At 39.7% G+C, this 22,044-nt stretch overlaps 1 protein-coding gene across 13 annotated transcripts in view; it reads right to left on the bottom strand.

Annotated features, from left to right (window-relative positions):
- SLC4A7 (solute carrier family 4 member 7) overlaps positions 1-13,932 on the bottom strand; it is a 112,372-nt gene extending 98,440 nt beyond the window's left edge. For 3 of the 13 annotated variants that reach the window (XM_081283590.1, XM_081283588.1, XM_081283592.1), the window contains exon 1: positions 13,328-13,922. In XM_081283590.1, coding sequence (XP_081139716.1) covers positions 13,328-13,375 — 48 coding nt within the window. In that variant the 5' untranslated portion in view covers positions 13,376-13,922. Of the gene's footprint in view, positions 1-13,315 lie in introns of all 13 variants that reach the window. The other 10 variants (XM_081283589.1, XM_081283602.1, XM_081283600.1 and 7 more) reach the window with 8 other exon arrangements.
- Between the last annotated feature and the right edge of the window lie 8,112 nt (positions 13,933-22,044).

The following is a 22,044-nucleotide window of genomic DNA, read 5'->3' as shown; positions in this document are numbered from 1 at the left end:
CATGGTTAGGATGCTGAATATACTGAATTTGGAGTTTGGATGAAGGGAGAAAAAAAAAATCAAGGATGCTGCTCACATTTCAACCACTGAGCAACCAAGTGAGCGGTGGTTTTATTCACCAAGGAAGGAAATGCAAAAGGAAGGAAAGATTCTGTTGAAGATAGGCTGAGGTATCCAGGACAGTGGTGGAGAACCTTTCTGAGTTTCTCCTGATTCTAAAGCAGGCAAAATACTGAAGTAGGTGAAATATTTACCAGGATTGAGGAGTAAAGGGAAGCAGCCTGAAGAGAGCAGAAACATTTAATGTAGAAAACAGGAGTTTAGAAAAACACAGGAGCAACCATGTTTGCGTTGTGGCCAGATAAAAACATGAATTTACAGAGTCAATCTATGACACTATGTATGACTTAATTTTTTCAGCTGTTTTGAGCAATCCTCCCTCACAAACCTAATTATTAAGGATTAGGGACTTAGTAAAATGTTGAATACAGATAAGCACAATAATTACTGACCTCAAATAACAAAAGAAAGACAGAAGATAAGGACTATGGATTCTGAGCTAGACAAGAAAGAAAGTGGAGGCAGCAGACAGGAAAAATAAGGGCGCAGTCCTACCTAAATAGGTTCTAAGAAACAGGATTATGGTAATAGTAGAGAAAGAGGGATGAAGGGGAAAAGTAGAGTGTAGTGAGACCCTGGATATCTAAATTTAGGAACAGGAATAGAGAGGCACTCCCAGGAGATAAGACCATGACAGTACAGAATGAAAATGTCCTAAGAGGTGAGAAAAATCAACAAACTGAAAGGATGTGATGGTAAATAAGGTAGATCACTCACAAGCACTCTTAAATAACTCAAGATAGTAACAGGCCTTAGACTGGCAAATCTACAAAAGACTGAAAATCAGATGTTGACATCCATGATCAGGAGTGAACAGAGGAAGTGAGAAATACATACACCATCCTAATACTAGGTTCCATTGAAAACTTCTCCCACAGTCATCAAAAGCTCAAACATACTAATTACACTTGAAAACCTCTTAAAGGAACCAGATGCAATGGCACATACCTGTAATCCCAGCAACTTGGGAGGCTAAGGCGGAAGGATCACAAGTTAGAGGCCTCAGCAATTTAGCAAGACCCTAGTTCAAACTAAAAACTAAAAAGGACTGGGGATGGGCTGTGGCTATGGCTCAGTGGTAGCATGCTTACCATGTGTGAGGTACTGGGGTCCATCCTCAGCACCACATAAAAATAAATAAATAAAATAAAGGTATTGTGTCCATCTACAAGTAAAAAAATAAATTCAAAAAACAAAAAAGGACTGGGATGTAACTCAGTAGCAAAGTAGCCCTGGGTTCAATTCCTAGGACTACATACATAAAGCTGAAAATGTTGTTATTTTTTATAAAAATTTTCTCAATGAACAAATTTACTCCTCTACTCAGATTATTCTATTTACTGTAGATGTGGAGAGAAGCAGCCATCTCTAATCACCTGAAACTCACCGCCAACAAAATACAATCTCAAATAACTCCTATTTGAAGTTCACCATCATAATAGAAAAGCACTAGCATATAAAATAATCCCTTAAGGCTAATACATCCAATATTCATTACATAAGCTTTTAAAGCAATTTATTGCTAAGTCAGTGCCATTAGCAGATGGTAGTGAAACAAGTTAACATATAAAAATTGAACCAATGACCAGGAATGGTGGTGCACACCTATAATCCCAGAGACTCAGCAGGCTGTCAAGAGGATCCCAAGTTCAAGGCCAGCCTCATCAACTTAGTAAGGCCCTAAGCAATTTAGACCCTTTCTCAAAACAAAACCAAAAAAATAAAAAAATTTTAAAAGGCTGGGGATGTGACTCAGTGTTAAGTGCACCTAGATTTAATCTCCAGTATATAAAAAAAAATTAAACCAATGATGTAAAATATGCAACTCACAAATAAGATGAAACTATGAACCTTTTCCAAAGTATAATTTATCATGATCATTCCTCAACAGAACAACAAGGAACTATCTTATGCCTACTCTGCCAAGCACTCTGCTAAGCTCTTCTGTCCTGCAATACCCTGTACACTAGTTTTGAAGGCTCAAAGGTATTTAAAAAGGTCCAGTAAGATCTCATCAACAGAATTAAGCTCTCTAGCAATCTCAGATATCAGAAACCCTACACTCAGAAGGCAGTCTGAGGAAGTAAATATTGTGTCCACAGGGTATGTAGGGGAGCTAATAGATAACCCTTCCCCCATCCTCGCTTAATAACTATATGGTTTGACTTATCTATAACAAATCTATAATAGATACATTCAATGAAGACAAAAATAGTTAAAACAGATAAATTGTTTAAAACAGCCTAAAGCTAGTTATAGTATGTTGTATTTTCAAAAGGAAAGACATCACATTTTAAATATTTTAAAGGAAAATAACTATATTATGTTTTAGGCTTCTAAACTATTTATCAAATTGTAATAATATTCTTTAACATCTGATGCTTAAAGGCAGAGTAAGTTCAGTGGTAGAATACTTTGCCTAGTATGAGCAAAGCCCTAGGTTCAATTCCTAGTACCACAAAAAAAAAAAAAAAAAAAGAAAGAAAAGAAAAAAGAAAGAAATGCTTAAAGCAATAAACCTATTTCTAATTCATGCTCACACAGCTTTCCAAAGAATATTCCAACACCAAGGTTTAAAAATAGTCAGGACTTTCTATTCTGTATTTCCTCAATCAATCTGTACACTAATTTCTTTAGAATGTTGCTTAATGTCCTTTAGAATGTAAGAGCACAGGATGATTATTAATATCAAGTTCCAAGAGAGACATACAGCATTTGATACACATTATTTTCCCTGATCACTGGAAAAAATCTAAAGAGATTAAGTAAAATAATTCTCATTGTACAGATGTGAAAAGTGAGGTTAAAGATGTCAGCAGCGCAAGGCCACCTGGTGGCAGAGTGGAGGTAAGGAACTCAGGTGTCTCTGAAACCCAACATGGGCTTTGTACACCTAAGCTGTGCTACCTCCAGATTTTACCCTGCTTTGAAAATAAGGGTCTGGATTTGTGTGGTTATTGACGCTCCCATTACTAACCAAAAATGACTTAACAAAATAAAATGAAAGACCAAATGAAGGCCAATTTTTAGTTTGAATGAATCCATTATTGCTTTGCTAACAAAAGGAAGACCAATTTGCCAGGAAACAAAAACTCATAACAGAAATTTATCCTGAGGACGCTGCTAATGGCAGTGTAAAAATGGATAAGGAAGCTCCTTGTGGACAAGTTATAAGGTCATTTGGGAACTATTATCCACAGCACAAAAATAAGTACTCAATATTATTGAACAGAGCCTACTAGTCAGTGCATTTGGCTAGTTCTAGCACCTGTACAAACACACATGGACAGGGAAATTAGGGAGCAGACTCCAAAAAGAATAAGGGCCCACAAACCTAAAATCACATGACTTAAACGCATGAGAAAAAAGAAAGTTCCATTATATAATAATTCTAAATAATACTATAGCACAATTTCAATATAGTAGCTGATAACTGATCTGGGACTTCAAATCCCTCTTTTTGTCATTATAATTATGTACATTAAAAGTCACTGCTAGGGCTAGGGTTGTGGCTCAGTGATAGGGTGCTTGTCTAGCACATATGGGACACTAAGTTCCATCCTCAGCACCATAAATAAATAAATAAATAAATTTTAAAAAGGCATTGTTAAATGTATTCTACTGCCATGTATAATTAAAAAAAAAATAAGAAGTCACTGCTTCATATAAAGCAAAAATTATATAAGGATTTATACAGAAACAGTTTTTCAACAACCTAATTAAATGTATCTAAAAACTTAAAAATATATTTCATAAAATTTTCATTTTACTGGTACTCAACAATCACTTGCCTAAAATCTTGGTTTAAAAAATTTATGTATATATTAGCTGGAGCATAATCCCAAGGTCATGGGAGACTAAGGCAGAAGGATCACAAGTTTGAGGCCAGTTTCAGCCCTAAGCAACTTAATGAGACCTTGTCTCAAAATAAAATATAGAAAAGGGCTGGGATATATCTCAATGGTAAAGTGCCCCTGGGTTCAATTCTGAGTACGCCTCCCTCCCCCCCCAAAAAAAGTTAAACACTCTTACACTGGGGACTAGGGATACAGCTCACTGGTATAATGCTTGCTCAACATGTTTGAGGCTCTGGGTTCAACCCTCAGCACAGCACCAAAAAAATAAATAAAAGAAAACTTATTTGGAATCGATCCAAATTGCAAATTCACTATTTACTCAATACTCCCAGCTCAATGGAATGAAGGCAATGAAGATTTTCTTCTACAAGCAGTTCTATCAAGTAAGATGTTTTTCTCAATGATTAAAATTAAAATTAAACCTTTAACTTATTTTTAGTTGATTAAACAATTAATGAGTCTATGATACCATCCTAACATTCATTCACTGAACAAGTATTATTTTTTCCTGAGAATTAAGCAATGACCCAAAAAAGTTTTATCACCAGTCCTGAGGGAATCTGGAGGCAAGACAGGAAATTTTCACTCAGCTATTAAATGTAATATTAGCAACTTAATTCACAAAATTTACAGTAATAAACACTTTTAAATAGAGAGAGAAACACCTATAGTAAGCTTTGAATTAACTGAGGCAAACAGAGCTTTCTAGTATCATACTAGTAAAATTATCTAATATGGTTAAATATTTGATACTGACAAATATGGATCTTCGATTAGTCTACACTAAGGAGAAATGGAAGGCCAGGGGACAACAGTGGTTTGGCACTGACCGTAAGGTTCAAGGCCTGGAAATTTTCAGAAAATGCCTCTGTTGGTGCATTCACATTTGTAACATAGGGATGATAATTGTCTAACTGAGATACCTAATAAAATGCATGGCTCAGAGCTGGCTTTCTCTAAAAAGTTAGTTACCTGTTCTCCACTGTCTTACACTGCAGCAAAGAACAAAACCATAAATCCTAGATTAAGTTCTGCATCAATATGAGAAATATGACATTCCTCCTGCCCAGTATGGAATGAGAAGAGGAGTGTGGTAGGGTTAACTATTTCATCAAAGAAGCTGTAAATGCAGGACACAGTGAACCACAATCATAATCCCAACTATTCAGGAGTCTGAGGCAGGAGAATCAGTAGTTCTAGACCAATCTGAGTAAGATAGCAAGACCTGATCTCAAAAAAAAAAAAAAAAAGTTTCCCCAAGAGGCTATAAATTGAATTTAACTGAGGTTTATATTCAAACTTAAACACAAAAATATTTCAAGAAGTGGGGGGAAATCATCTAATATTTCCCGAAAATATTGGCTTCTAAAAATTGGCTAAATAGAAACTATATCTAGGGCTTATTTCTAACATCTTTGAAGTGATGGACATTACACATGGTGCCTACATAACATTATAAAGAATGTATGATTTCAATGATGTCTTCCCACAGTACTACTCAGGGCTACAACCATTCCCATGAACTCAACTCCAGGGGTACCCTTGGAGCAAAAACAGGACAACCACGTGAATGGTGCCCCGTAAAAATGGGCCATAGTAATTTCAGCCAATGTAATAATATGGGTACATTCATGATCAAAAAGAAGTACAAAGACTACAAAGGAAAACTCTAGGTTGAAAAAAGTCTGAGAATAACCAAGCAGCTATTTCCTTATACTGAGGGACCACATTTGTAACAACACCACCCCAGTCTCTTCCCACACCCTGCCTTCCCTTTATATGTCACTAATCTAAACAAACCCCTGGATAGGAAAGTGTTGAAAGTGAGGAGGATCAGGACATCAGTAACATACAAACTCAACATTTCCAAGGGACTCGTGCATTCACTATATAATTTAGTTAGACAAATAGCATGTGATTTTACTAACAGGTATGTATTAACGACCTTAGTACTTATGGGATAACTTGGATAACATGAAAAATTAGGTAGATAATATACATTAGAACATATTAACAGTCATCCGTATATCTTTTTGTGGAGTAGTTGGTATGCCAACCCACAGCATAAAACAATGTAAGAAATTATCCTATTTTACTTAATAGCTAACATTTTCATGGCTCATCTCCCTAGTGTATTGACACAAATACTAAAAAATACAAATACACACTTACGTTCCCATTAGAGAAAAGAAGTGTATAATCCAAACTCACATCTTGCTTTTTGTTGTTGTTGTTATCAGTTCAGCATCCTCCATAACAGTACATCCTCATTCTTCACAAGCTATAGTATCACACAATGTGAATAGACCATACTCATTCAACCAGTGCTCTATCAGGTTGCTCCCAAAGCACCTTAAGTGATAAATTTTTCAAATTTATACTGTAACAAAATGAGTTCTAATTATAGAGAAAAAACTGAATCTTCAAATAGATTTAGTCAGTAACACAGGAGTTGCTTTCTTAGACCCCTGACAATACAACATATTAATGACTACTGTTTTTACATATTTTTTAAGAACCACCCAGAAATACTAACTTACATGGCTGCATTCTCTTTTCAAAGTTAATCAATATGGGGGGTAGAGAGAGAAGATGGGAGGGGAGGGGAGGGGAGGGGGGATAGTAGAGGATAGGAGAGGTAGCAGAATACAATAGTCACTAGTATGGCACTATGTAAAAACGTGGATGTGTAACCGATGTGATTCTGCAATCTGTATACAGGGTAAAAATGGGAGTTCATAACCCACTTGAATCAAATGTATGAAATATGATATGTCAAGAACTATGTAATATTTTGAACAACCAATAATAAAAAAAGAAAAAAAAGTTAATCAATATGTTTTGTTCATTATAGGATTTCTTGGAGCCTTTAATATACTATTATGCATTGTGACATACCCCACATTTATTTGGCTACAAAACAGATTTTTAGCAGAATCACCTATAGATCTAGTTAGTATTCTGTGAAACAAACTAATGAAATGTGAGGTCAATGAATCACTAGTGACAACTATTTCAGTAAAATATAAAACTATGAACTTTTAAAAAGACATGAAGCCAAACTGAGTTAGTCTTTAGAATACATTCTTTAAGTCAGGTGGTGGCATGCCTATAATCCCAGCAACTCAAGGGGCTGAGGCAGGAGAATCACAAGTTGAAGGCAATTCTCAGCAATTCAGCATGACCCTAAGCAACTTAATGAGACCATGTCTCAAATTAAAAAATATAAAGTAGCTGGGTGCAGTGGCACACGCCTGTAATCCCAGCAGCTTGGGATGCTGAGGCAGGAGTATTGCAAGTTCAAAGCCACCCTCAGAAACTCAGTAAGGCCCTCAGCAACTTAGCAAGACCCTGTCTCTAACTAATATATAAAAAGGGGTGGGGATGTGGTTAAGTGCCCCTGGGATAAAATCCACAGTAGAAAAAACGAAAATTACATTCTTTAGCTGTTTTTTTGGATTATAAACCTCTTCAAAACTGAATGTAAATCTATTTGGCCCTCTTGCAGAAAGAATGCACACAAACAGAACATTTTTCAGTTTCTGGGGATTCATGGACCCTTGAGGCCCATCCACAGAATTCAAGGTCATCTATTTTTTAAAAGGAATTTTAACTAGACAGTGCCATATTATCTATGGCACCATTAATACTCCAAATACAAGGATACAACCCAGAGCACTTCTTATGCAAAGTTAATGAAAAAAACAGAATTCATTATAAGATTTACTGTGGTACAAAGCAAAGCATACTCACAATGATCATATTTAACAATCATCAAGCAAAAAAAATCTATAAGAACTGTTACAAGGGATTGTAGTCTAAATTTTACGCGATACCTCATATTTCAAATAAATTAAGATTTTTACAGGCTGAAGAAAATTGACTGTTAATTCATTCTAGACAATATGAAAATAAGGATTTTTTTTCCTTTTTTTTTTTTTTTTTTTTTTGACTCAGGACCTCACCATGTTGCACAGGCTGGCCCTGAATGCCTGAGCTCAAGCAGTCCTCCTGCCTCAGCTTGCCTAGTAGCTGGGCACCATTCTCACCACCATGCCCAACTTCAAAAATATTTTTTGGAGCACAATATATTTCATATTCAACAACAGCAGCTACTACAAAAATAATCTTGTGCACACCTGTGATCCCAGAGACTTGGGAGGCTAAGACAGGAGGACTGCAAGTTCAAGGCCAACTTCAGCAACTTAGGGAGACCCTTCTCAAAATAAAAAGGATTGGGGTATGTAGCTCAGCGGGGAAGGGCTCCTGGGTTAGAGCCTCAGTAACCACCTACCCTCTAAAAAATACTGCTACAAATTTTAATGTGGCAGCCCTGCATGTTGGTGTACTACTTAATCCTGTTACTAGGGAGGATATGGCAGGAGGTCACAAGTTCAAGGCTAGCCTTAGCAACTTAGCAAGACCCTGTCTCAAAATAAAACAAAAAGGGCTGGAGATGTAACTCAATGCTTGCCTAGCATGTGCAAGGATCTCAGTTCAATCCCCAGCACTGTAAAATAAAATTAAAAATTTTCAATCCCCAGCACAGAACAACAAAATTGAATTGAAGGTGGCAATATGAATGCCCAGACGCAATAAGGAAAAAAAAAAAAAAAAACTGGGAGTTTCAAATGTAAATCAAAGAAATCCCAGGCATGATTACAACTCACATCTGGTCTTGACAGTAGTACAAGAGGAAGGCCAGTGAGAGCTGAAATTCAACCCAGGCTCCTCTCAGCAAGCTTCATGCTACCTTGCAGTGCCTAAAGAAGGCATCCATAAAATTCATACTCTCCAATTCACCTCTCCTTTTCTGCACTTCCTGACACAACTTTCTCCCTCCACCTAACCAAGCTCCACCCACTCATAGCAAATAGGGTGGGTTGAGACAGGGTCTCACTGATTTTACAATGTTCTCAAATTGTAAAAACTCAAGCAGGAGCATCTCAAGTTCTAGGCCAGACTGGGTAATTCAGTGAGACCTTGTCTCAAAATTAAATTTAAAATATGCATGATAGAATACAAATCTTGCCGAACATGGTAACACACGCCTGTAATCCCAGCAATTTGGGAGTTTGAGGCAGGAGGATTACAAGTTCAAGTCCAGTCTAAGCAATTTAGCCAAACTCTGCCACAAAATAAAAGGTTAACAACAACAACAACAAAAAAAGGCTGGGTATGTGGCTCAGTGGTAGAGCACCTATGGGTTCAATCCCCAATACAAAAAAAAAAAAAAAAAAAAAAAAAAAAACACACAAATCTGTATCATAACCACATCATTTTCCTACTCTCAAGTACTGAAGGAAGTACTTGGCCACTTTCATAGCAGTCATTTGAAGATATGTAGTCCATGGAAGAAAACAATCATTAATTCGGTCAACATGGCTCTATCCTGGTCAGCTAGCCCTCTGCCTTCCAGAAGAATGTTAAAGGCAACACTACTAGACCTGTAACACAATGTCAACCATAGGCTCCTTGGTGGTTTACCACATGCATAATTACAAGTAATCCTCAATGTTCTCAAATTGTAAAAACTCACAAAATGTGCAAAAAAAAAAAAAGGAGGCAAATCTCCATGTAAACTAGAACGTTGGAATGACTTTATTATCATACATGCTCATCGCAAAACTGAAAATAGTGCATGAACAAAAAAAATAGAAACTGCTGAAGCAACTATAATCACCAAGAGGAAACTACAATATAAGTCAAAATGATGCTTGGCATGGTGGCGCATGCCTGTAATCCCAGTGGCTTGGAAGGCTGAGGCAGCTGGATCCCAAGTTCAAAGCCAGCCTCAGCAACTCATGGAGGCCCTAAGCAACTTAGCTAGCCTCTGGCTCAAAATAAAATGTATAAAGGACTGGGGATGTGGTTCAGTGGTTAAGCATCTCTGGGTTCAATCCCCAAAACCAAAAAAAAAAAATCATAATCAAAATGACATTGATCCATGACTAACCTGTAACATTCACCTCATGAAACACCTGAATGCTCCTTTATAAAAATGACCCATTTTGTCAGCTGCAGATCTGATCTACTTTAAGATATTTGTGGTAAGACACAATAAGAAAGGGGAGGGAAAGAGGAAGAAAAACAACCCTTTACCGGATGTTGACAAGTATAACTACCAAGGTTTTAGAATATATTGGTTAGCACACCACATACCACTAAAATAATATACCAGTTTCCTCCAGTGCCAGGTTATTTTGGCTTTCAATTTTAACCTACTCAACTAACAGGAGTTTAGTGTAACAAAACTAAAATATACCCTAAGCTCTCTTGAAAGAAAACCTGTCTTAACTCCCAGTTCCAATTACCTGACAAAACAATTCTTCAATCCAACTTAACTGTTCTACAGTTTCATTTGGAGAGAGACAGATTTGTTGTCTCTCCCTTTCCTACAACTCCATGAACTGTGGCCCAAAGATACCAAGAATAATGCAAAAAAGGTAATAATGATAATGGTAATGCCTGGGGTGCCATGTCTCTAGAGCTATCAACCAGTTCCCCAAAGAAAATGCTTACTTGCAGGTACACATAAACCTTTCATTTTAGCCATCACCAATAAATCCAAACTGAGTTAATATCTTTCATCTATTCTAACGACTTTAAGTATTTCTAATAAACTCAAGAAATGTTTTAACTGGTACTTATAAATGACATGTAAATGCTATCACTGTGTTCACTCCAAATGCCAAAATAAATTCATTGAAGGCAGGACCCTGCCTATCTTGTTTATTTCCCTAGCATCTGGCACCCATGAGATACTTAATATCCACAAAATGAAAGAAATAACAACAAATTCCATGGTACAGTCCCAAAATTTCAGTGGTAACAGAATTATATTAAATCATGTACACCTTAAAAGAAAGATTATTTGCTAAAATTTAGCAATCTTTTAAATAGTTATCTATTATAACAGAATTTAACCTGTACTAGAAAATAAGACTGTCAATTTTGATCAATTGTGACAGCTACAATGATGAGTTTTCTACCAAAGCAAACAAAACTTGCATGTTCGTAAGATAAATGACTTTCTTCCCCATTGCCATGAGTGAAACCAAAGAATGCAGAAGAAACCTTAGAACCTAAATTATGGAACAGATGGGCTCCACTTTGAGTAATATAAACTGCCATCAATCTATTCAAATTCTTTGCATAATTACAAAGATGACTTTTTATTAATATAAATTTATTCCTATTTTTTAGCTATGCTAAGCAGACTATGAGTTAAGTTATGACTGACAAATATCATAATCTCGCTCTGATGACTTTCATTTACCAGGAAAAAATGAGTAAGGAAAGATTAAAGTTGTGTTTTTGTTTTGTTTGTTTGTTGGTACTGGGGATAGAAACCAGGAGCACTTTACCATTGAGCTACTTAACCAGTCCTTTTTCATAAGGAGCCAGGATCTTGCTAAGTTGCCAAGGATATCCTTGAACTTGGGATCCTCCTGCCTCAGCCTTTCTAGTTGCTTGGATTACTGATTGTGTGCCAGCATACCAATATTCCTCTCCAGTTTTCAAATCATACTATTTCTTGTTCCTCTGTTCCATTTTTAGGCTGATAGCTTGCTATATTTGAGTTCCATTATTGATTTGTATAGATCACTATAGCCAAGTCTTACTTTCCACAAGATTTAAGAGGTACATCTTCCAACTCTCCTCCCTGCCACGACATCAACAGCTATTGAGAATTCCTTTGCCATTTGCAGCATACACAAACCACACATACATACACACACACACACACACACACACACACACACACACCTCCCTTGAATATAACTTCTGTGAGAGAGAAGAAGCTGGTTCTGTTTTGTTGGACACTACAGAATAGGTCCTAAATAACTGGTTTACATTGAATGAATGAATGATTTGGAGGGCAATGGTCTTACATGCTGCTTCTGCTAAGCAAGTAATATGTGAGAACACATGAATTTCTGTCCAGCTTTATAAAAACTCAGATGCAAATAATAAAGCTAAGAACATGCAACAGTGTATTTGATACACACCTTTAGAAAAGGTGCTATACAACAGTTTATTCAAAGACTACAGAAAGAATTACAGAAAATTCCATAGGAGCTTCCACTTTTCCATTACTAACAACGGGAAGGATCTTCCCAACAACCACTGCTATATGTCTTCCCTGTCTGGAAACAGTTTTCCGCTACATTTAGGAAATATGAACATTCTGAAATAACGAATGACTCCTTCCCCAGGCCTTGACAATAATCTTAAAATTAAAGGAGGGAGGAGGCAGGTTTAAGGAAAACTCAAATAAAAACACGTGAAAAGTGATTTTCCTGTTAGTTGTGAAAGACTGGAAAATTTTTCCTGCAACTTTCTCTCCTTGGCTGGTCAAAGTAATTGGAAGCAGGAAAATTTCTAACATGTCCTTTGAGTCACTAACTAGGAAGAGAAGAGAATCACAACCGTGGGGGCACATGTGCTCCACTTAAAAGCAGGAAGTGAGTCTGTTTCTTGAGGATGGGCTACTCGTCCATCATCCCAATGAGAGGTATAACCTTTTGGAAATTCGCCCCCACTCCCCTCTAACCCTAAATTCAAAGCCAGCCTCACTGGGACACGCGATTTTCCCAGGCTCATGAAGCGGAGCAGCACAAGGGGGGCTCGGAACACTGTCACCCTTCTCTTTCTACTTGGCCTGCGACAGGAGGATACTCCTCCAATTCTTGCCAGAAGAGGAGGAGGCAGACCTGGCAGTCAACAGGGAAAAGAAGCCTTGGCCGCGAAGGAAGACGACTTGTCCACGCGGCCAGAAAACTCACCGAACAAAGCACACCATGGACCGGGTGGGGAAGCTCAGAAAAAGGAGGAAAGATTCACACCAGTTCTTCCCACTGCCTGGGACAAGAGACAGGTGAAGTCGGGGTCCTCCTTAGGAAAAGATGGGTTTTCCAGGGGCTAATGTGAACTCCAGCGCCAAAGCAACCTGAACCGCGACCCCAGCTAGAGAGAACACCGGAAAATAGGGGAGATGAGCGTGCGGAGAGAAAGGATGGAGTGGTCGCGGTCACTGCGGGCCCCGCGGGTGGCTGGGTCTCGCTGGAACCGGGCGGAGGATGCCTTTAGCGAGGATGCCGGTGGCGCGCAGCCGTCGTCCCGACTGGGCCTCCCAGGCGCCGCCGCCCGCCCCCTCGCACCCGCGCCCCGGGCGGCCACACAAAGGGGATGGCGAGGCGCGCCAGCCGCCGGGAGTCGGAGGGGGCCCGGGACCAAGTGGCCGTACCGCGACGCCTGCCGCACCCCCGCCTTTGTCTGCCTCGCTCAGCACCCTGCCCCCGGCCGGGGAGCCCCGCCGCCCGCGGCGCCCTCACCCTGCTGGTTACCCGGGTGAGTAGCGGTCTCATCTGTTCGCCGGCCCCATCCGCCTCCATGGCCGGCCCGCCAGCCCGCGGCGGCCGCTACAGTGCTGCCCCGCGCGCTCCGCCAGCCGCAGCCGCTGCCGAATCCCCGGCGCGCGAGAGGGAACGAACGTGCGTCCGTGCGCGAGGCGCGCTCCGGGAGAGCCGGGCGCTGGGCTAGTAAGCCGCAAGCCGCGTGTATCCGCGCGGCGGCCGCGGGGCGGCTAGTGCAGGGGAGTGAGGCCACGGCGCGGAACGTGGAGCTAGAACTGAGCGAGCGCAGGACGGAGCGAGGAGGAGGAGGTAGCGCGTAGGGCTGGGGGCGGGGCCGGAGGCCGTGACGCCATCGGCGCCCGGGACGCCCCGGCACGCCCCCGCGGCACGCCCCCTGCCAGTTTGGCACCGCCAGCCTGCTCTGCGCGCCCGCGGGCCCCGCCGGGAGGCCACCCGGAGGTGGGGCGGGGGTGAGACAGATGGACATTTGTCTTAGCCAATCGGAGGCTCGCAGGGATCCGCACCCCCCCAGCCCCCCCTCACACACACACACACGCACACCGCTCCCCCCAGGCCCCGCCCCTCTTTGTAAAAACTTAATGGACCGAGGCCTAGAGTCTAACTAGTTTTTCGGGTCGGAAGCTCCCCTGACATTCGGAAGTGGGGTGGGGGTCACTACCTCCCCTGGTTCTGACCACATGTTTTACAGGAAGGCGGAAAGTGGAGCCCCTTCCCCTTCCCTTTCAAGGAACTTGTGGGTCTTCACGACTCCTACAATTTTTTTTTTTTTCTGTCTGTACTGTAGGCATAAACTCCAACTCTGTGTCTGTGAAGGAAGGGTACACTTAGCCAGGTATCTACATGTGTTTTCCCTGCTCAAGTGCAACACTACAGCTCCCGCACTCTTGAGTCCTCCCCATAGGGCACTCTCAAGTTACTTGGAGATGATCAAGGAAACTTTCACACAGCATCATTGAAGAATTAAGTGACTATCTATCATGAATGTGCTTGCCACATAGCATGCTTATTATTGTCATTGTTAACAGGGTTCTCTTCTTTTTTAGTTAAATAAAGATAATAAAAGTTTTAGTTGAGAAGAGCTGAATCCAGTTACGGAAGGAAACAAATATGCATACCAGAGGATCTGGACCTCACATCATGTCCATCTCTAACAAGATAATTAGTAAAGCCCTTTGTCATCAATAATTAACTAAGTTTATTGGATGGCCCATTGCTGGTTTGGGTCCTAAATCTCTTTTGTTCTAAATTTCCCAGAGACTTACAGTTAGGCTGTCATATATTGTTCACTAACTATACAAAAAGTAGTTATGCTTCTGTTAGTACTAGCTACCATTTAAAGGTATATTTAAAGACCTACAATTAGGGATTGTGACATTTTGCAAGCACGTTTCATCTCTAATCCTCACAATACCACAAAATATGTTTGCTCTGGTTTGAATGTGTCTCCAGAAAGCATATTTTGGAAACTTAATCCCAAATGCAACCATGTTGAGAGGTGGAGCCTAAGGAAAGGTGTTTAGCTCACAAGGGCTCCAACTTCAAGGGTGGATTAGTGATGATTATAAAAGGGCTTGAGGCTGCAAATTCTGTTTCTCTCTCATACATGCTCTTCTGCCCTTCTGCTTTAAGAAACGGGAAGCCACAGGAAGAAGACTCTCACCAGATATAGCCCTTCGACCTTAAACTTCCCAGCCTCTAGAAATGTGAAAGAATAAATTTCTTTATAAATTACCCAGTCTGTGTTATTATGTAATACCAACACAAAATGGACTAAGACGAAGTTGCATCCCCATTTTACTGACAAAGAAGCTAATGCTCACAGAAATAACAGGTTTTAGTTTCTAACAAGTAGAACTTTCTATCATACCATTTTAATGCCTTGCTAAATAAAGTGGAACAGCTGGACATGATGTCACATGCCTGTAATCCCAGCAGCTCAGGAGATTGAGGCAGGAGGATTGTGAGTTCAAAACCAGCCTCAGCAATTTAGCAAGGCCCTAAACATCTCAGGAAGATCCTCTAAGTAAAATATTTAAAAAGGAGCTGGGGATGTGGCTCAGTGGTTTAGTGCCCCTGAGTTCAATCCCCCGGAAGGAAGGAAGGAAGGAAGGAAGGAAGGAGAACAACCTTAAAGAAAAAGAAATGATGGTGCAGGCATGATGGCGCATGCTTGTAATCTCAGCTACTCAGTAGACTAAGGTAAGAGGATCACAAGTTCAAGCCAGCCTGGACAATTTAGCAAGACCCTGTCTCAAAATAAAAAAATAAAAACAGCTGGTGAGGTGGCTTAGTAGTAGAGTACCTCTATGTTCAATCCACAGTACCATGCACACACAAAAAAGAAGCAACAATGAAAAAGCATAAGACAGAAAAAGAAAAGAGAGAGGTGGGAGCAGGAATATCTTCTAAAGCTTTTTAAGGCATCAGTCATTTGTGACTATACCATCATTCTCAAAGTGAGTATAATTTATATTGAAGAATGTGGTTTGGTCTCTCATACAAAGCAATATCTTCCCATAAAACCATAATTAGTATATATAGAACAACCTCTGTTCCCTTTTCTCTGCTTGATTTTTTTTTTGCATAGCACTTATCTCCTCATAACATTCTATGTATTTTATGCTTTATTTGGCTTATCATCCATCTACACACACATACACAGTGAGAGAGGAGAGACTAATGTGTGCTCCAAAGTTTTGTGTGGGCAGCAATTAATTGTTTTGTTATCATATCCTTAATGCCTACAAGAATGCTCAGCCCTTATAAACTCTCAGTACATGGGGTCATTGAGCAAATATACAGGTGGGACACAACCTCCATTCTTCTTAAAACCGTAAGAGCATCATGGGTGATGGTTGAGCCTGTGGTCAAGAACAATGCAGGAGCCAAGACCCTGGCTACCAGAGTACAAAGTAATTAACAGTCAACTTGAAATAAAAATATATGTTGGGCTGGGGATGTGGCTCAAGTGGTAGCGCGCTCGCCTGGCATGCGTGCGGCCCGGGTTCGATCCTCAGCACCACATACAGACAAAGATGCTGTGTCCGCCAAATACTGAAAAATAAATATTAAAGTTCTCTCTCTCTCTCCCTCTTTCTCACTCTCTCTCACTCTTTCTTTTAAAAAAAAAAATATATGCTCCTCAGATCTTGCTAAATAATGAGGGTTTCTCTTCATCCATTTTGTAAAATGGAAAAGAAATGAATTCATGGTTTATTGAATCTACAAATAGTTTTGAATGACTTCTGTAGTGCCATATACTTTTTTTTTACTCCTCATTTCATCCCAACTGCTAGAGAAAGAAGGTAGTAAAAGTCTGAATTATGGAATTTATTACTCTCAGTTACCCAGTTCGTCCAAGCTCTGCCAAAATTCATCCTGAGGTGATGGTATAGTGAGTAAAGAAGATATTGAGGCCAGGTGTGGTGATGCATACCTGTAATTCCAGCAATTTGGGAAGCCAAGGCAGAAGAGGTCATAAGTTCCAAGTCAGCATCAGCAACTTAGCAAAGCCCTAAGTAACTTAGTGAGACCCTGTCTCAATATAAAATATTAAAAGCTCTGGGGATGTGCCTCCGTGGTTAAGCATCCATGAGTTCAATGAGTACAAAAAAAAAAAAAAAGATAAAATTGCTTTATTCAAATGTAGATGGCTATTGTGTTTCAAGGTGCTGAAAGGCAAATTGTTCTCCTAAGCATTTTAAATATTTTTTTCTGAAATGTAGCACAGGGGAATATTTGCTAAATAGATGTGAACATGAACCCAAATTCATCATTAAAAATGAGCTAGTGCCAGGTGCAGTGGTACACATCTGTAATTCCAGTGACTCAGGAGACTGAGGCAGGAAGATTGGAAATTGGAGGCCAGCCTCAGCAACTTAGTAAGACCCTGTCTCAAAATAAAAAATAGAAAGGGCTGGCATGTAACTCAATGGTAGAGCATCCCCCGGGTTCAATCTCCAGTACCATTAGAAAAAGAAAAAGTTGAGCTGGTAGTAACTAAAATCAATGAGTTTTAATTGCATCCTAAATTCAGGACACTTCCTGAGTTTCTGGAATAGTAGGTAATCCTAGCAGGGACTTGGCAAGATCTTCAGCCTGAGAAGTGAACCATCTTCCTGCAACACAGTTCTCCACGAGCCAACACAAAGACAAATAGCAGTTTCTTTGTCATTTTGAAAAGCCTGAAACCATCTTTTAAAAAAAATTTTTTTTAGTTGTAGATGGATACAATATCTTTATTTATTTGTTTGTTTGTTTTTATGTGGGAGGATTGATAGGATTGATCCAAGATTTCACACCTGCAAGGCAAGTGCTCTACCACTGAGCTATAACCCCAGTCCCTGAAAACATCTTTAATCTTTAACAGGAGATCCTTTGATAACTATCTTCCTTGCTTCTTCATATAATTTAAATGTTCCTAGTCATCTGATCCTACAAGGTGCTAGGGGAAGAGAAAAAATCGACAGCAGAAATAAATCGACAGCAGACAGATTTACAGGAGAAAATATCATTTTAATTACACACATATGCATGGGAATCCCACAAAACATGAGACTCAAAAGAGCCACATGATTGAAGTTTACATAGCATCCTGAGCTACAGAAAGGAAGAGGACTTAGGGTTAATAGGAGGGTGATGGGAGGAAATGTATAGTGAAAAATGTTTGTCTTGTTATGCAAATAGCCTCTCAGGTTAATAAAAGTAGCCAGGGAGCAGACTTGGAGAGAATAGGTAATAGTTTGTATGTCTTCTATCAGCCTTCAGTGTCTTCTGTGAAGCAGCTAATCTTCTCTAGTTGATGAGATTCCAGGAAGAGGATTCATGACAAATGAGTTCATTCTGGGAGAATCTACCTTTTAGGCAGATAAGGGAACTTTAGAGAAAGCCCCTCTCTGCTTTTGGAGGGAGAAAGAGAACCAGAGAGGGCTGGGATTGTGGCTTAGTGGCAAAGCTCTGTATGAGGCGCTGGGTTCAATCCTCAGCACCACATGAAAATAAATAAATAAAATAAAGGTATTGTGTCCGTCTACAACTGAAAAAATATTAAAAAGGGAAAAAGAAAAAGAGAGAGAGAGAGACCAGAGACAAGAGAAAGGCAGAGACCTTGGTGCTGAGACTGCTTTTGAGATTTTCAGTGTCCTTCAGTTTAAAACTCAGTGTGGGCCAGGCATAATGATGCACACCCATAATCCCAGTGGCTCAGGACAGCTCAGGAGACTGAGACTGGAGGATTGCAAATTCAAAGCCAGCCTCAGCAACAGCGAGGTGCTAAGCAACTCATTGAGACCCTGTCTCTAAATAAAATTTAAAATTATAAAATAGGACTGGGGGTGCGACTCAGTGGTTGAGTTTCCCTGAGTTCAATTCCGTTACGGGGGCGGGGGGAGAATAAAAAATAAAAAATAAATAAAAAACCTCAGTGTGGGCACATCCCTGTGATCTCAGCAACTCCACGTGTAAGGCTGAAAAAGATTGCATGTTCGAGGCCAGCCTCAGCAATTTAGAGAGGCCCTGTCTCGAAAATAAAAACTTCTAAAAAAAAGTTGGGGAATATAGCTCAGTGGTAAAGCATCTCTGAGTTCAATTCCCAGTTATGATAAATAAATATTCAGCATGCCAAAGTGCCATATGGGGGTATCATTTTCTGAAACCAGCAAAGGAAAACTAAAGTCTTTGGAATAGTGATTTCAAGAATAGCTTGTGCATCCTCAATCGAGGAAAGACAAATGGAAAAATGTGTAAGTAATCATTGTCCTTTATTTCATAGGCTAGGCATATAGATAAATTTTCCAAAATAAATAAATAATAATAATAATAATAATAAAAACCTACTCCCTAATCTGGTGGAATTCAGAGTGGAAGAGATTGATAGGGTACACTAATATCAACAATGTATGTAATGGGATAAGTTTTGCTGGCTCTGGAAGGGAAACGGGCTACCCACTGTGGAAGATGTATATCAAAGTGTATGGAAAAACTACAGCGAAATACAATAGATTTAAATTGATTCATGGTACTGGTACCAAAACAGGCGGGTGGACCAATGGTACAGAATAGAGGACACAGAGACTAATCCACAAAGTTACAACTATCTTATATTTGATAAAGGGGCTAAAAGCATGCAATGGAGGAAGGATAGCATCTTCAACAAATCGTGCTGGGAAAACTGGAAATCCATATGCAACAAAATGAAACTGAATCCCTTTCTCTCGCCATGCACAAAAGTTAACTCAAAATGGATCAAGGAGCTTAATATCAAATCAGAGACTCTGTATCTGATAGAAGAAAAAGTTGGCTCCGATCTACATATTGTGGGATCGGGCTCCAAATTCCTTAATAGGACACCCATAGCACAAGAGTTAATAACAAGAATCAACAAATGGGACTTACTTAAACTAAAAAGTTTTTTCTCAGCAAGAGAAACAATAAGAGAGGTAAATAGGGAGCCTACATCATGGGAACAAATTTTTACTCCTCACACTTCAGATAGAGCCCTAATATCCAGAGTATACAAAGAACTCAAAAAATTAGACAATAAGATAACAAATAACCCAATCAACAAATGGGCCAAGGACCTGAACAGACACTTCTCAGAGGAGGATATACAATCAATCAACAACTACATGAAAAAATGCTCACCATCTCTAGCAGTCAGAGAAATGCAAATCAAAACCACCCTAAGATACCATCTCACTCCAGTAAGATTGGCAGCCACTATGAAGTCAAACAACAACAAGTGCTGGCGAGGATGTGGAGAAAAGGGTACACTTGTACATTGCTGGTGGGACTGCAAATTGGTGCGGCCAATTTGGAAAGCAGTTTGGAGATTCCTGGGAAAGTTGGGAATGGAACCACCATTTGACCCTGCTATTGCCCTTCTCGGACTATTCCCTGAAGACCTTAAAAGAGCATGCTACAGGGATACTGCCACATCGATGTTCATAGCAGCACAATTCACAATAGCTAGACTGTGGAACCAACCCAGATGCCCTTCAATAGATGAATGGATAAAAAAAAATGTGGCATTTATACACCATAGAATATTACACAGCACTAAAAAATGAAAAAATCATGGAATTTGCAGGGAAATGGATGGCACTAGAGCAGATTATGCTTAGTGAAGCTAGCCAATCCCTAAAAAACAAATACCAAATGTCTTCTTTGATATAATGAGAGCAACTATGAACAGAGTAGGGAGGAAGAGCAGGAAGAAAATATTAACTTTAAACAGAGACATGAGATGGGAGGGAAAGAGAGAGAAAAGGGAAATTGCATGGAAATGAAGAGAGACCCTCATTGCTATACAAAATTACATATAAGAGGTTGTGAGGGGAATGGGAAAATAAACAAGGAGAGAAATGAATTACAGTAGATGGGGTAGAGAGAGAAGATGTGAGGGAAGGGGAGGGGGGATAGTAGGGGATAGGAAAGGTAGCAGAATACAACAATTACTAATAGGGCATTATGTAAAATTGTGGATGTGTAACCAATGTGATTCTGCAATCTGCATTTGGGGTAAAAATGGGAGTTCATAATCCACATGAATCTAATATATGAAATATGATATGTCAAGAGCTTTGTAATGTTGTGAACAACCAATAAAAATAGACAAAAAAAAATTGATTCATGATGGATGATGGTATATGGGATATAACATGGAATATATTTGGTCTTTGTTCCTGCTTCCTGTCACAGAGCTTTGTAAAGCCTTTAGAATTTCTTGAGTCATGCTACTGTTCTTTTGTTATTTAAAACAAACCACTTTGATAATTGCCTGAGCTTAAAATCCTGAGCTCACCTAGGATGGAGTTTAAGATAATCTCAGAATAGGATCAAGTCACCAAAAACAACAACAACAACAACAAAAACAAGTGATTGGAGAATCAAAGGGCTAGCATTTTCATCCTCACTCACTACCTCTGGAAGGGGTGGTGGGCTAGATCAAACTCTGTAACCTCCACAATTTAGTAAGACCCTGTCTCAAAATAAAAAATAAAAAGGACTGGGGATGTAGCTCAGTAGTACAGCACCCTGGACTCAGTCTCCAGTACCAACTGGAAGGAAGGAAGGAAAGAAGGAAGGAAGGAAGGAAAGAAGGAATAAAACCTTTGAAACAACAAGGTTTGATGAATTTCCACATTTCTGAATATGTGGAGGTTCTCCAAGAAGACATGAAATCTCCAGGCTTCAACCCTGATACCTTGCACTATTCATCTCTATCTGACTGTCCAATTGTATCCTTTGTAATACCTTTTATAGCAAACTGGTAAATTGGGTGTTCCCTGAGTTATCTGAGTCATCCTTACACATTATCAAACTCAAAGAAGTGGTCACAGGAACCCTTGTTTGTAGACATTTGATCAGAAGTATATGTGACAACTTACTGCTAACATGAAGTGGGAGCCGTCTCATGGAACTGAGCCCTCAGCCTCCAGGTAGACAGAACTGAGTAGATTAGATAGAAGGTAACTAGTTGGTGTCCTCCAGAGATTCTTGGTATGTGGGGAAACACCCCCACACATTTAGTCTCAGAATTCTGTCTTCTATGTTGAGTGTGAGAGTAAAGAAAAAAATAGGATTTTTTTTTTTGTGAGTGTCCTTTTAAGCTATAATTTCATTAAATAAGCGGGAGTGGAAGAGGCTGAAAGGGGCATTACAGGCAGAGATGACAGCAAGATCAACGG

Source organism: Spermophilus citellus, assembly GCF_964194105.1.
Source record: "Spermophilus citellus genome assembly, chromosome: 3".
Taxonomy (NCBI): Eukaryota; Metazoa; Chordata; class Mammalia; order Rodentia; family Sciuridae; genus Spermophilus; species Spermophilus citellus.
The sequence above is the reverse complement of the archived record's forward strand: the minus strand, read 5'-3'. Positions and strand labels throughout refer to the sequence as shown.